General features: G+C 36.3%; 1 protein-coding gene across 2 annotated transcripts in view; it reads left to right on the forward strand.

Moving 5' to 3' along the window:
* The first annotated feature begins 1,728 nt into the window (after positions 1-1,728).
* LOC105054178 (uncharacterized) overlaps positions 1,729-17,423 on the forward strand; it is a 28,175-nt gene continuing 12,480 nt past the window's right edge. Inside the window, exons 1-2 of one of the 2 annotated variants that reach the window (XM_029267223.2) lie at positions 1,729-2,254; positions 10,428-10,472. In XM_029267223.2, the coding sequence (XP_029123056.1) occupies positions 2,003-2,254; positions 10,428-10,472 (297 nt within the window). In that variant the 5' untranslated portion in view covers positions 1,729-2,002. The remainder of the gene's footprint in view (positions 2,255-10,427; positions 10,473-17,423) is intronic. The other variant, XM_029267225.2, reaches the window with a different exon arrangement.

A 17,423-nucleotide genomic window follows, 5' to 3' on the forward strand; every position in this document is an offset into this window, starting at 1 on the left:
TTTTTAGTCCCCTTCCTTTGTTACAATGATGATTGAGGCAATTTTATGAGGGTTGTGATGACTACACTTGAATGATCTCACACTCCCACCTTGACGATTGGCAACTTAATCATGTGGCAAGGGATCCAAGTGATACAAGATTGTATCCATATCCCATGTTGCTGCTTAAATCGATCGAGATCGGAAGACGAACATCTAATAGCTTCGAACGGAGATGCTGATGCTGGAGTGATCTACAAAACAAGCCCCAAACCAAAGATTGTGACTCCAGTGATGATCCTTCGACGCTTCAGTCAGAAAATAGAGAACAAAGAAGCAGCAACGGGTTCTCTGAGAGAAGTTCGATTGAACTTACTTGAATCCTCGGGACTCTGGTTGTTTATATAGAAGAATATCGAACAGCTGGATTGTTAGCTGTGAGATTGTACGATCTCGAGATTGCCAGGCCTTTGGACATGCCAAACTGGGTGAGATAACTCAGTCTTTAAATGCTCCCACAAGATCAGAGGAGATGGTTACGCTATATCTTATCTTATTTGAAATGGACAGCTATTATGCACATCAAAGAGATAAGACGACTGAACAGCTCAAATACAGATCAGACTTTGGAGATGTCCAAGCTCAGCATGGAGATGGATTTTTCAGCTCATACGGTGGTCAGCGGTCGTATTAATGATCTGAGAGCTTGACATATGTTATGATATAGTGCTAATTCGAGATGCTCACGGTAATCACCGTAATATCCTATGAGCACAAAGTTCCCCATTAGATGAGTTATACATGCCACGGTCAAAATCTCAGATGACAAAGCAAAGGATCCTGCAAAAAATTTAGTAATCTCTCCTGCCCCTCTCAAGCTTGCTATTTACACAATTCAATTGGCACGGACCATCATGTACCAATATTCCAGTTGGCCATTGCAATTCGATGATTGATAATCCAGCAAGAATCACACAGCAATTCTCTAATGCCATCAGGAATAAAGATTGTCTAATTGCTCTCGCTGGCCTTTTTGTTTCGAGCCCGTGGCAGTGCTCGGAATAAAGTCGTGGACATCTACTGCTTTGGTCGGCAAAGCGCTCCAATACTCCCTATTCTCGTCCTCTGCACATGTAACATGCCAGGTAATTGACCGTGGGAGCCCGCTGCAACCGATACCGGTTCCCTCCAAATGAAATTATTGATTGGAACTGTTCCACAAACTTTGCATCATCCAATAAAATATAATCATATAATTTTATAGATTAAAATAATTAAAAAAATTAAATTAAAAATAACTAATCATGATTTAATCATATATTTTATTTTCTTTCGTATTTCTCAATCAAAAGGAATATTTTGAAAATTTGAATTATCAAATGCCAATGGAACTCCAAACCAACGAGCAGAACTAATAATATCTCCTACCCGAATCCTCCGGATGCTCCATGAGGTCATTTTCATAAATTGATTCATCGGATTTTTTCTTAAAAAAAAGCTGTTCCCATCCAGGGTCCGCATTTTTTTTTTTTTTGCGTTGGATGTGAGGTGAACCAACGGACTTATATATATAAAAAAAAAATTCAAAACATGGCATCAAAGCCATTCTTCTTCACGTGGCCATCTCATAGAGTGGCTTGAGGCTTTTTTTTTTTTAAGTAAAAGGGGGAGAGTTGTTGACTTCAGATCCCTGGTAAATACCGGTGTTTGCTCCTTTTGCTTTTCAGTAGCGGATATTTTATTTTATTTTATTTTGTCCAATCTGCTTTGTCCGGTTATATAGGTTTTCTTCCGCCGAGAGCGAAACCGCTTCTCCTCTGAAGCCAACTTTACGCTTCTCAAAGGCCGAGTCTCTACGCTTCCGCAAGCAAGAAGCTGGGAGGCAAAGCCTTTGGTTTAGGGTTACCTTTTCTTCCATTTTTTGCAAACGAAATCTACCCTTCCCCTGTTCCTGGGAGGAAATTGGTGTCTTTTAGGTGATTGATTGAGGGATTTAGATGGTGGTTCGATATATTTGCGGGCGATGACTTATCGGGCACAATCCGTGGATGATATCGTGGTTTCGGGACAGAAGATGGGAATCGGGGACGAAAGTGGGGATTATGTGAGGTTGGGTGATTTGGAGGCAGGGAGGTTTGTAGGGGTACCGGGGCAATGTTGTCCGAGGAAATGGAGCTCTCTCTGGTGGTGGATGAAGGTGGTTTTGTTGTCCCTTGGCTTGCTGGCAGGCGCGGTGGCTCTCATTCTCTGCGTTGGCCCCGTTATCATCAAAAAGGTCTCTCCTTTATTCTTCTTTCTTTCTTTTTTTCCTCTGCACAGTATTCTGCTTCGTAATTATTTTCTTTTTTCTTGAGGTATTTTTTGGATCAATTACTGCTTTGCACTGAGATGTAGAATTGTGGGTTATATGTATTAAAAAGGTTGGCATTGATTGAAAACTAGATTTCGTTGCCTCGATATTCTAAAATTCCTACATTTCTCTGAAGAGAATATGCTATATTTAGGGCTTATATTTACGGTAGAATTTGATCTTGTTATCCATATCTAGTTTCATTGCAACAACCAGCTAATTATTGGTCAATAATGAAATCAAATTAATTTAACTTGATGGAACAATCTCTCTCCCTCTCCCTCTCACACACGCAAAGAGTAATATTTCATTGCTTGCACTTTTTTTTGAAAAAAAAGAACATTCATCTTGAAGAAGAAAAAAAGTGGATATTGACTTAAAGCAGGCTAACATTCTATGGAGGGCAAGATATGGGAACTCATTATGGGAATAATTGTTTTTCATTGCTTTTCTTACCTATCAAGAAAAGCCATACTGTTTCCTTCATGCTGCTTAAGCAGATATAAAATCTAATTCTGGGATTTGGAAGTACATTGATCATAGCTGTGTGGTCACAAAATTATTTGATGCTTGGAATTAAAGAAGTACAAAATGAATCATTTTGAGGGTTCACAGGATAAGTCTCCCATTTTTGCATTGAGAAGTGTTTAAGATGCAAAATACCCTAGCAGCTGGCAACGTGATTCTCTATCATGCTTTTAGGTTCGTCATTGGATTCAATAAACTGGAATTCCTTTTCATAGATGTTGTTAGTTCGTGTGCCAAATTTATGGCTTGAGATGTTTTCCAAGATCTTCATCAAGCTGGGATTTAGATGGGAAGCTCAATGATTGCTCTCATGCATGTGGAGCCTCACTTGGGAGATCCAAGTCGCACATTCAGTAGTCCTTTCTTTTTTTTAAAAAAAATTCTATCTATGTTGTTTTCTTTTAGGGATTTTAGCATCACTTGGAAGATGTATGAGTCATTGAGAGGACTGTGGTTTTTTGTTTCAACTCCTACTTATTCTATGTTCTTTCCATGGCTGAAAATTGTTTCGGAGGAAAAATATTTTATCAAGATTGTCCACTAGGATCAAAATACCTTGTCCAATGCTTTTATTACATATATGCTGTAATGGCTAACAAAATTTCATTTTATAGCTACAACAAATAGGCCATCTCTCAACTAAGTTGTAGTCAGCCTTTTTTAAACATGATATGATATATATCCACTTCACGAAAAATCGAAAAGGAGTCAAGAAAGAAAGGAAGCCACTAACAGTTGTCATTCAATATCTTAGTAAGCCTGATAATTTGAATATCCATGGAGTCATTGTGGTTGGTTTCTGGTGATCTAATATATTTAGTTAACAGAATTTTGGAGCTATGAATCATGAATAACAATCCAATTATGCAAGATAGGTTTTGGGTCATCAATACATGACATCTTGTGAGATATTATTTGTTTTGCGCATAAAATTCTGAAATTTTTTAGAAACAACTGAATTCTTGTTTTCTAAATGTCTTTTGGGCTGCAAAGGAGAGAGAAACCATATAGGAGAGAAGTCCTGTTTTAGTTTTTAATTTTTTGTTTCCAAGGCAATGGGCAAATATTTATGGGAACACTTTATAGATTTGAATGTTTTGTGTGCAACATTGCAGGGGATTACTTAGAATGCTCGCAAATGAATGCTTTCTTTTTTTATACTAGCGTATAATCCGCACGATACGCGGGATACTTGTTTTTCTTATTTAAAAAATATATCATCTACAAATATTTTTTTAATTAATTATATATTTTATTTAAAAAATAATATATATTTTATTAACATTTAATAATATATGATTTTATTAATGTAATTAAAATCTATTAATCTTCTAAAACTATTTCTAATAAAAATCTATTTTTATTACCGAAATATCAATAGTATTAGTATTTAATTTTATCATTTTTATTAATAAATACTCAGCCTGAAGCTCAATAATTGAGTCCTAAAATTTAGGGAAAATCATCACTGGATGGTAGCAATTTATAAAGAACCTACTGAAAGAGATGGTAAATAGCTATCAATGTTCTTATCCAAAATCCTGATGAATTGGTTCAAGGCCGGTGGGACCTTTAAACGATACTTGAGAATCCTCCTCTACCTCTGGATTCTGACCACCTTCGGCCCACTTGACGAACTGGTGGAGGTCCTCCTTCGGAGGCAAAGCACCTTCGATCCCAAATTGCTTCGACCGCATCTCAAATAGAGGCTTCATAACCTTCTCCTGTGATCCAAAATCAATGCAAAAACAATTGTACATAAGAAGTCAAAACAAAAAATAATTTATTGATTTCTTCTTCACCGGCACCACAGCCTTCCCACCTCTTTTGGGAGCTTGTAGAATTAAATCCATAGATTAGTAGATCTACAGCTAAATAATAAAAGCTTCCAAGCAAAGAATCTGAATAAGAGCAAAATATTAAGAAGACGAGATTTTTTAGCAAAGAAGAAGAATGAGAAAACCATCGATCCAAGGATGACGATGGTGAGGAAGGAGGTGATGTAGCATGGGAGGAGCTCCCAATCCTCCCACTTCCGCGACTCCCCCTATGGTGGCGGCATCCGGTTGAAGAGACATGCGAGCCCTCTCCCTCCCTCTTTTGCCGGACTCGTTTGCCGCCGTCATCGATGCTTACTGCCGCACTGCCCTCCTTGACCTAGCCATCGAGGTCTTCAAGCGCCTTCCTCGATGCTTTCATTGATGCTTTCTCTGATCCCTGAAAAACCTCCAAGAATTCACTTTTTTGGCCTCCTTTCTTTTTGAATTCAGCCAATGGGACTCAAGATCCTTGGCGGAGCATAAGAACTAGGATTCGAGAGGGGATAAGGCATCTCTGATGGCGTAAAGGAGGGATTGCACTAAATCACGACCAGAAACCATGATGCGAACACTACAAACGATCGAAGATCGGTCAGCTTACCGGCATGAGGAGATTGCATAATTATCCGGAGGTATGATTGGCAGAATGGAAACCCTAGAGCTATGTCCAATCAGAGTGGGGGTTTCGATCTCTGCAGAGGAGGAGCGAGAGAATAGAAGATGAGGCCGCGGCTCGGTTAGACTTTTTGTCAAACTTTTGACTTGGACACGTGTCAAACTTTTGGCCTAGACACATGTCAAATGGAGGCAGAACCTCTACCTCTATTTTAATATATATATATATATATATATATATATATAGATTAGTAAATTAATTTATATAATGTCGTCTTTACTTCATAACTGTTCATAAAATTGCAATCCTCTACTTTTCATGCCAAGAAACTAATATTGTATTGTATGTTTGTTATATTCAGATCTGTTTATTCTCCATCTCAAATTTAATATTGTGTAGTGATAGGTTTTGTTACTTTTGTATTGCTTAATGTTCAAAATAATTCTAGTTGGAAGTGATAGGAGCTGTAGAGAGGAATCGTACTGGTGCCATGAGGTTACTCAAAGAGTGCAATTGTAGTAACTAATGGGATTAATAAGCCCGACCTTGCTGAACCTGTGTCAAATTCCTCGTCCGAATTGGAATAGCTCATTGTCCTTGGTCACCTCAGTCTGCAAGCACCTTGGTTTAGTATAATTCTACGCGAACTGCTAATGCATGCTTTCTAAGTCAACATGTTAACAGTTTAAAAAACAATGTTATTGACTACAGAATGGACTGTGTTATCACAATTTGATTTTTATTAAAAACTAGAAAATATTATGGAATAATACTTTAAAGCCGACGGATGTTTATGGAAAGAGAATAGTTTTACAATATGTATTCTATAGTTTTCTCTCAACATATTAATTAAAAAACAGATATTGGTGATTGTTAAACAATACAAACAGAAATCAGATTACATGGTTAACATGATTTGATAGATGGCCATCGAATATTGTGCTGCCTGATGAGATGCAGTAGAATAACACTACCATGTAGTAAAGTTACAGAACACTAACTGAAACATAAACATGAGTGGAATAATAAGAACAGAAAAAGATTAATAAAGAAAACCCATGCATGATGCATTAAGGCTATCACAAACTACAGTGCTTGTTATGCTTTGCCTATTTGTTGCCAACGTCTTCTTGATCAAAAATGTTCAAACCAGATAGCAATTGAAGTGGTGAATCAACAAAAAAATGGACAAAAAGTAGTAGCAATAAGAGAAAAAACTAGTATGGACTTGTTTTCTTCTTCTTCCTTCTTTGTTAAGTCCACAAGGAAAGTTTCTAGGGCCCAACAATGCTGACTTAGCAACTTAATACCACCAACCCACTCATGCCACGTGGCATATAGCTTTACGTGTGCAGAAAACAGGCTCCAATTAGCATTACTGTGAAGAAAATGTGAAGAAGACTAATATTACAGTCTTGCGCTTGATTGTTCTTCTACTAATTTTCTTCTTGCTCTTGACAATTTCATCTCTTCTTTTGAATGCATATAAAATTTCATTTCCCACATTGGAGAAAACTAGTGAGAATATGTCTAAAACTTGAACAATATGAGATGGAAAACTTTGCTGAACTTTATCAAACCAATCACAATCATTTACCACTGAATAAAAAATGAAAGCCAGCTAACATGCTTTTGCAGGTCTTAATTGAAAAGCTTCAGTTTCAGCCAAATATTACAGAACCTTGAACAGATTAGCTTGTCCATCTTGGAAATATTTGTTATATGGAGAGAGTCCTGTCTTATCTTACATACTTTATAAGCTTTAGCCTTTGACCTTAATGCAAAAGTGAGTACATGTTGATTGAAGGAGGACAGGATGAAATGGAGCATGGGATACGGTTTTGTTTGACATCTAAGGTTGCTTATAGGCCGACCTCGGGTTGGACCTCAAGACCTCAGACCAAATCCAAAGCTCATGTTAAGACTATTGCCGGGATGAAAGGGGTGGTAGTTGGAGGGAGTGCAGTTGGCAAAGAGGGCAGTTATAGTAGAGTAGAGGAGTGGAAAAAACCTGAAGAGAAGATGGCCCCTAGAACAGTGTGGGCTCATTGCCAGCTCTATGGACAAGGAATTAAGGTGGAAATTATTTTTTCCGAACTTGGAAAAAAAGTGCATAAGAGACAGAGAATGCATTTAGAGTTGTGAAGCAATACTCTGTCTTTGTTCTAGCCTTTTGTTGCCCCTATTTAGTTGGGAAAGATCAAAGTTCTTCAGCAAGAACACACATGTTTAATTTGACTTAAAGATGCTGGATTTGCAATATGAGTGAAAGGTTTTGGTTTGAATGTTTAGCAAATGCTTATTTTTCCCATACATTAAACAAAAATAGTCCAGAATTAAACAAAGTGTATTTCCTTAGTTTAACTTTCTCGAATGCCACTTTTTACAGTGTTACATAGTTTATGTTTCCATTCAAGAGCATGACATGCATGACACAATAGGTCCTACCATTCTGGTCCCCTTCCAACATGGCTATGACAGGCGACATTTCGAACCTGATGGGAACACCTTTTTTTTTTTTTTATGTTGATTGTTGGGTGGGGGGCGGGTTGTTGCCGGCAATGCTGTTGCTTAGCGAATCTTGTATGCTTCTTGTTTCCTATTTTTTGGAACTCTTGTCATTCCTGTTATTATGATTTTTCCTTCTTGGATTTTGCAATTGAGTTCTTCTAACACAGTCATCTTGTATTATCTTGTATAGTTTTTATACTTTCTCTTTGATTTCGAATAATCTAGTTTTGCAATGAAACAGACCATGAGGAACTTAGAAACTTCATAGCAAAAAAAACTCCATAGCAAAAATATTAACATTTCTGTATAAACTCAAAAATCATGGAATGCAAAATTAATCGATTTCATGTGGATATTGTCTTACAATGAAGCAAAAATATGGATATTAGATATCAACAGGGAATTGTGAATGATTCTATGCACATTTTGCTCTATTGGAACTTAGTTCATCGAAAAAAACTATGAGTAGTAGTTACACATGATTTCTGCATCTTTAAATATGCAATTTTGCTTCTGGAGATTGAGATGCGGCTAAAGTTATTTCACCATGTGTGTCCTTAATGCACGTGGATCATATGTGAAGATATGCATCTGATAGATGTGCAAGCCATAAACTTACAAATTGCTTAATAAAGAAATATTGTATAAGTTAGATGATGAAATGAGTGGAATGCTTGTTGGGTGATAACCAAAATCCTGATTCTTCCAACGCAGTATTCAATTTTTGCCTTTATCATGAAAAGCTTTTCACTCCTGAAGTATATTGTTCTTTCACTCCTGAAGTACATATATCACCTGTTTTCTGGAGTTGCAATCACTCATTGTGCTTGTTTCAGAAAACCAAAAAAAAGGGTCCCAGACTTACAAGGGGAGGAGGGCTGGAAGAAGTTGAGTTACATGGTAGGGGATGATTAAGAAATAGAGATTTTTTTTTTTTCCAGAAGTGTGGATCAGGGAACTTTCAATGTATTCCTCTCGAGTATTGGGTGTTTCATTTCCTGCAGCTTAGGTAGCCAAATCTATGAGGTCAGGGAATGGTTGACCTTGTCAGAAATCAGCATGCTTCAAAATCTAGTCATTGGCTGTTTATCTGTAAAATGATGGTTAGAATTGCTATGGCTTTTTAACAGGAATTTTTAACTAATATGGTTCTATAAGCAACTGTTTGGTTGTAAGTAAACCTATGGAAAGGAATAGTTTTATTTATTTATTTATTTAACATGGGAAAGGAGTATTTTATTTTTGCATTGTTTGGTTGGCTAATAAATTTGATGATCTGGAGGGGGGAAATGCTTCCCTTTATACTCTAGATCTGGAGAAGTTGGACTTATTCATTTTACAGCACTATTTTCTGGGAAGCAAAAGTGAAACTTTCCAATAAATATATATTATTTTTCTTTCTTGTTTCTCTGTTTTCATGTAAAAAACAAACAACTAGAAAATGTGTTCTTCTAGAATAAAACTAGTTTTTAAAGACTTTCCCCCTTACAACCAAATGAACCCAAAATGAATTAGACAAATGTTTCTTCTTTTCAGAAAAAAAAAGGTTTTTTCTTTCTTTTCATTTGATGTGCTGCAAAATTGTAAGATCATTTTGCCCGTGTGATATAAATGTGGTGCACTAACAACTTGTTGTTTGTGTGCTTTATTAGTAGGTCTTTTACAAAACATGCATCCATAGAACAATGAAAATGGAAGTACTGATGTAGTAATGAGTAGGTGACTGCCTTCGAATTTTAATTAATTACATTGCACAAAGAAACTCTTAAAGTGTCCAAGACACCATCCAAAAACTCCATATGTCTAACTCACGGAGCTTATGAGAAGAGGTAAAAGATATACTGACTAAGTTGCAACAACACTGAAATTCAAAATTAAGTAGAGGCCTTGTGCTTTAGTTATGCGGATATTACATTTACTCCATATGGAGTACCTTCTGTTGCCTAGATAATCAATTTGCTTTAGTTGCCTTGAGACCTTCATTCAAATTGAAATGAATCTTCCAGCAGTAACTTCTAAGTTCATCTGAATGGTTATGATGAGGATCAAGGATTCCATACTTATTTTAGGTGGAGACGTCGTAATTTAGGAATTATAGGATTTTGAATATTTGAGAGATTTTATCTCGTTTCCATATCGAGAAAAAAATTTGTTTCTATTTTAGAGAGATTTTATCTTGTCCATATTAAGAATTGTAAGATTTTGAATATTTGAGAGATTTTATCTCGTTTTCATGTCGAGAGAATATTTTGTTTCCATCTTAGAGAGATTTTATCTTATTTCCATCTTATTTGAGAGATTTTATTTCGTTTCCATATCGAGAGAAAATCTTGTTTCCATCTTAGAGAGATTTTATCTTGTTTCCATCTTATTTGAGAGATTTTATCTTGTTTCCATATTGAGAGTTATGATTTTCACTTTTATTAAGATGTGATTTCATTTTCATCTTATTTGAGGGTCTATTTAAAGACTCATTGAAGGAGACAACTTGGAATGACAACTTGAAAATCCTAAAGTGGGCTATTTTTCTTCCTCTTGATTTCTTTATTCTTCTTTCATTTTATTTTTCATTTCTATTTGCCATCTTAATTTTTCTTCGTGCCGCATCAAATTGTGGTATCAGAGCCCTGTCAGATCGCTTTCTGCGCGCTGTGCAAATTACTTTGAGGTAATTGATCTCATCTTGCATAAGGTACAGCTCTTTTATTGAACTTTGTGACTTTGTCAAATTATGGATAGCTTCTATAATTGCTTAGGTCCCTTCTTTTCATACTACCCTAACCACTCTTGTTCACATTTACTTTCAGTAGCACGGTCATTCACATCATCTTTTTGATATTGCACGCACCAAACACATCGGCACCACATTTGACCTTGCATTCTCATTGTGAGCATCGTAGTTAATTTTTTTGATGATTGCAGCATTTTAGCCTAATATTATTTTGTCTTTACCTTTCCTTGCTACCATGACTATTGGCAATTTGAAAGATGCACATGCCACTATGGAAAAAGAGCTCGAATTAGTTAAAAATATCCAAACTGCATTTCAAGAGACCTTAAACCAACTATGCCAGTCATTAGACCGACTTCAAACTGAGTTTGTTGAGCTTTGTAATACTCAAGTTAATGATCATGTGGACATGGCTAATCTCATTGGTCAGCAGATCGAACACCAACTGTCTTTAAGAGAGTCCATACTGGGTAAACAACCTTTAGAAGATGACCATATTTGTAGTCAACCTATTCATCAGCCTTCTTTTCAGACTCTTAAGCAAGGTCCGCTGTACCAGTATCTGTGCACCTACCGGCACCGGGTCGGGATGGTACGATATTGATACCGTACTGTACCGACACATGGTACGTTCCGACGTATCGGTTTAATATCAGTATAATTTTTTTTTGTTTTGTTTCTTTTTTTGGATCTTCAAGTTATTAATTCATAATTATAATCTTAAAATTATATTATATTGCATATTATTGACATATTTGGGTTCAGTTTTTGAGTTCGGTAGCGGTACAGAAATTCTTGATCTAAAATTTTAAATATATATTTATTTACATTATATTACAACTCTATCATCCTAAAATTAAAAAAATATATATATAAATGTGCATTAAAATGTATCTAAATTTTTAAAATACAAAGCACAAAAAATGATATACTAACCTCAAGATCTACTCTGCATTTAATATCTCGTCGAGTTTCTGTGATGCTTGTAGATATCTGGATCATTGGCATAGTCTGAAAGAACATCAGTCCATCTCTCTAATCAAGACGCATTGTACTCCTGAATATTCATCCTATATGGCATCCTCTCTGGATTGTAAGGCATCTCAGATCTCTCACTCAAATTCTGACTTTGAGAAGTATCCTTGAGATGATGGTATGACTGTGGAGGAGTCTATCTAAATATGCAGGTAGCAAAATCTAATCCGTAAGATGCTCCAGGCTACATAGAATAGTAACCACTAGAAGACGATGCCTCAGATGCACTATATTCATATGGATCATAAGGTGGTTGCAGGTAATAGGATCCATAATGCAAGGATGATCTAGATACATTCATGGATCTTACTCCACATGCAAGATCGTCTACAGCTGCATCGTGTATTGGACAACCTCTAGGAGTCCATCGTCTATATGAAATCGGCTCCCCACAGTCTCTACCGACTCATCCACCATGGTCCCTATCTTGTGTGGCATATGTAAATTGAGACTCATCGATGAATCGAATATCACCCTGTGGCTGTGTCTCATAAGCAGTGATCTTCTGTCTTTCAGTTTCTTCCTGATTATCAGATCCATGACTACTACTACTAGTATCATCATCATTCTCTCTGATCTTCGAATCTGAATTAAATAGCTCCTGTACTTTCGAGAGTGATGCACGTGCAACTGTCTTTTCTTTCTCTTTTTGTGCCCCTCTGTGACTGAGGTTTCTGTGATTGGGAGGATGGATGTCTTGTTGCTGACTGTCGATCTCGTTTAAACATTTGTCATTCAAACTTCTGCGAGGATGTATCGGATATCGAGTTATATGATGAATGAGTCTCCCGTGTTCCCTCAGACTGTGGCTGATCAGCTGAAACCTTATGTGGAATATTTCTTTCTGCCCATTGTCCTGGATCCATCCTGATCTTCTTAGCTACCACACTGGCTGGTCGTGAAGGAGACCTCGGCTCATCAAGCTCTGGCTCCTGCTGCTGACTTGCAAGCCATTCGATTATCGGATCGTCGTCTTCGTCCGCATAATCATCTAGTGTCAGATCAGTATACTTCAGTTGTACTTCCTTCTGAATGCATTTTAGCCTCAACTTCAGATTATAGTAAACATATACAAGATCATTGAGGCGCTTTTGTGTTAGACGATTTCTCTGTTTGCTGTGGATAAGAGCGAAAGTCGACCAATTGCGCTCACAACTATTAGTAGAGACCGTCTGAAAAAGACTGCGGATAGCCACACCTCTCAAATCTTCTGTGCACATTCCAAAATGAATCCATCATTCAGCTGCAAAAGCAAAATTACGTATCAAATTTTATGATATTATTAGGCATTTGATGTCAATCTATGCTGCTCATTATTGATATGTAATTTATCTGGATTCATCTGTTTTTTGCTTACGATAGCTGATGGGACTCCAAAACTGTCTGATTCCTCTTTAAATTGTTTCGTCTGTAAAAAAAATATTTATTAAATTTATAAATATATCATTGAGTACAGATCGAATTCAGTTGAATAATCATATCTGTTTTAAATTAGCATACCTCTTACAGACGCAAGGATACGATTTCTGGATCGGACATCATCTTATATATCACATTACGAAGAGCAGCAAGAAGCTCGTTATCCATATTTATCCCAGGAATGATATACAAATCTCAGATTCAAATTATAAGCTGCAGATAAATTTCATAATTGATTAAGTACATTTTTACAAGTATAAAAAAAATATTTTAAAATATTTTTGAATTCGTGCTTACCGGCTAGATGTAAATCTCTATCCATCTGATAGTTCCAACGGTGCTCAATGATATTAATGAATTTTTGAGCATACTTCGGATTATTCTCACTGATCTGTTTCTTTATCCTCTCCATCAAGTAATATAAGAAGTCTATCTGGGGATATCTTTCACTATTCACAGCGCGAAGCACCTCATTTAATGGCTTAATAGCCTTCACTATCTTCTCAGTCTGCTGTCAGAATGACTGACTCGTCATTCAATTTTCCACATGATTTCCATCAGTGCCGGCCCTCGCATATCTGCTCTCCTGCCACTCGGCACTGACAAACATCTGACGAAGGCTGCTTTCTTCTGAAGAAGACTATTAAATGCTATGTAGTTGGTAGCAAATCGTGTGGTATCCGATCTTAAGATCTCCCCTCCAGTATACGTCTACATCAATGAAAGGATCCATGTATGATTGTAGATGAATCTAGTAATAGTCTGGACAATCTTCACTACCTGCTGCACCGAACGAATCTTTTCAATATTCATCAATATAAGATCAATGCAATATGCAGCACATGGGGTTCAGTATATCTGCGGTCGCTGCTCTATCAGCAACTCTCCAGTAGCCTTAATTTGTAGCCCATTATCTGTGATGACTTGCACGACATACTGTTCATCCACTGAATCAATCATCTCCTCCATCAGACCAAGGATATATGCGGCTTCGTGTATTTTATCTGAAGCATCCATTGATTTGTGAAAAAATATTTTTCCATCACAGTATATCAAAAAATTAATGATGCTCCGTCTAGTAGAATCGGTCCAACCATCATACATCACTGTCAGTCCGTATGTAGACCATTTATTCTTGTAAGAAGCAATCCATCTCTATAAATCCTTCTTGTTACTGTTAAGAAGCTGATCATAGATGTCTTTAGGTCCTGGCGGATCTACATCCTGGCCAGCAGCCTCTATGGCTGAAATGACAGATCGATAGTGAGGATTGTCTGTTACATTTGCTGGAATATGGTTGAAATAAAATCATGATCCAATAGCTCGCCATATATCCTTCTTCTTATCTTTTTTCACCATAGTGTCAATCCTCTGCTGCTTTGAATCTTTGCTGGGAAAAGCATGTTGATCCAAATCATAGATGGTGGCTCCTGCTGGAATATCTCTGGAGGATCTTTTTCTACTGCCAAAAGCTTCCAACAAAGATGACATGCTGTGTCTGCTCCCTCTACTACCGGATTCTCTAATTGAGGTAGTCTTCCTGAACTTGAATTCTCCCCCATTGATCGTCGATCCAGATCCCGATTCGTAGCATGATGGTCTAAATCGCTCTCTATACCTGGCCATCTCTTTCTGTCGGTATTGATCAGTCAAGCTCGTCTAAATGGCAGCCTCAATCTGTGCCTTCTCATCATCTGGAGCGAAAGTCTCCTCTAACTTTCTAGAGTGATAAGAAGGTAGCTCTGCAGCTCGACGGTCCACTTCCGTCCTCTTCTGTTTTGCTCTTTTCTTCGCTGCTTTTGAATTAGCGAAGTGCTTCTTCATCAACTATCGGATCTCCTGTGGGTATTTCCGACGTATGGACACATCAAGATAACCATCAGTCAGGACTGCTTCAACCTAGTCATCCCTCCTTCTTTGAACTCGTGTTGCACCATTTGCATTTCCAATAATGTCGAGCCGAGAGCATCTCGCCATGATCTCAATCAATATCACGCTTTGAATCTTTTTTCTTACTCATTTTTGTAAGTATAACAAAGCACGACAGTTTAATAATTATTAAAAAAATATTATATATAAATTCAAAAAAAATTCAATAATAATTTTAAAACTCATAAATTCAAAAAAATATGTTATATGCTTCAATTTTTTTTTTGAATTAACTATAATATAATACTAATTTTACATATTTTTTATTGGATAATATATTTTTATTATTTAAATAATTATAAAAATATTTTTTAATTTCAAAAATTTTATAAAAATTCGAGGTTAGATTCAAGTAGCTTGAATCATTCTAAACATGATTCTGAAATTTTGATTTTTGATTTTATAAATTTATTTTTTAATAATTTTTTATGAATAAATATATATTTAAAAAAATATATAATTAATTAAAGTCAATGAATGTCACGTTCTAAATCTGTTTTCTTACAAATTTTTGTAAGTATAACAAAACATGACAGTTTAATAATTATTAAAAAATATTATATATAAATTTAAAAAAATTCAATAATAATTTTAAAACTTATAAATTCAAAAAAATATGTTATATGCTTCAAATAATATTTTGAATTAACTAAAATATAATACTATTTTTACATATATTTTATTTGATAATATTTTTTTATTATTTAAATAATTATAAAAATATTTTTTAATATCAAAAATTTTAAAAAAAATTTGAGGTTAGATTCAAGTAGCTTGAATCAGTCTAAACATGATTTTGAAACTCTGATTTTTTATTTTTTTGAATTTATTTTTTTAATAATTTTTTTATGAATAAATATATATATATTTAAAAATTATATAATTAATAAAAATCAACGATTTTAGTGTCATCATGTAAATCTTTCAAAGATCTATCACATATGATCAAATCATACTAAAATCATAAAATTTTGGCATGATTTTTTTTATTTTCATACTTCTTCATTTTTATCTTTTTTCTAACTACAAAAATATAAAAAATAAAATATTTACTAAAAAATAATACATTACCTTACTTTCGATCAAAAATCAGCGTCTCCTCGAATCAGTACTGCAATTTGACGGAATTTTTTTTTTCTAATTTTTTTCGTGTGTCGTCGAATGCCTGAGAGCTCGAGAGTTTCTAAGAGAGCTCTCGGGTCTCTCAGAGAAAGCATCTGGGCTGTCACTAAATGACAGCCCAGATCCCACCACACCCCCCACCTCCCCCATATGATTTTTATTGGTACGGTTTGGTTTAACGCCGAACCGTACCGAGCCATACTGGGCGATATGGTCCCAAATCATTTCGAACCATTCAGTTCGGTGCGGTTCGGACTTGTTTTTCGAAAAAAATAGTCGAATTGGATCGGCTAGCCGTCGGTCTGATTTGGTACGCCCCGTACCGGGCGGTTCGGCCCGGTACAACATTTCTTACTCTTAATTCTACCTCTGGTCCGAGCCATGTCTTGCGGACTAGTCAATCCTTTCATGCAACTCTTATTTACATGACAGTCCCTCCAATTGCCCACCATCCCACAAACAATCTCCAGGGTCCCTACACTCGTAGGATTCCTCCGGATCACATAGTAGAAGCTAGGAAGGATGATTATTATGAGGATGCTTATGAGAGAGAAGTAGAATCCCCTATTTCCCTATTTAGATATCGTGAGCGACCTGCTAGGTATAGGTATACATGAGATCCTGGACAGCTCAAGCCCCAAGGTCAACCAGTTAGGCCGCATCCGCCTAGGTATGAGGAGTTTGAGGAAACACCTAAAAGGATTAGGGTTGATGTCGCCTCCTATGATGGGCGGTTAGATCCGAATGTGTTCCATGATTGGTTACAAGATTTGGAAGCTTATTTTGAATGGTATCAAATGTCAGATGCATCTCGTATTCGTTTTGCGAAGATGAAGCTTGTGGGATTTGCCCAATGGTATTGGCAGACAATCCATAGGGATCTGGAAAGATTAGGACATCCACCTATAGTCCTTTGGGAGGAAATGAAGTTTAAGCTTTGTGAGAAGTATGTTCCTACTTATTATAGGAGTCGGTTATCGGACCAATGGTATACTCTTAGATAAGAAACTATTAGTGTCACTGACTACATGGCTCACTTTAAGGATTTATAATTAAGGTGTTACATTTCTGAAGAGTCATGGAAACTGGTATCAAAATTTATTAGCGGCCTACGAGCCGGCTTGAAGAGAGAAGCTTCATTGTATTCTTCTGATTCTATAAGGGATGCTTACCATAAAGCCTTAGAGATTGAGAAGTTTGCTAGAACTGTTCCCCATAGAAAAGGAGTTTCTTTCTTGAATGAGTTTGGACAATTTAAGTCTACCTCAGCTAGCTGCACGAATGGTGTTTCCCCATCGGTGCTTGACGAAGGAGCATGGTTAATAATCAGCAACCCACGACCACTAAGACCCGAGACTATGTCCCAACATCATCTGAGTCAGC

Source organism: Elaeis guineensis, chromosome 11 (assembly GCF_000442705.2).
Source record: "Elaeis guineensis isolate ETL-2024a chromosome 11, EG11, whole genome shotgun sequence".
NCBI lineage: Eukaryota > Viridiplantae > Streptophyta > Magnoliopsida > Arecales > Arecaceae > Elaeis > Elaeis guineensis.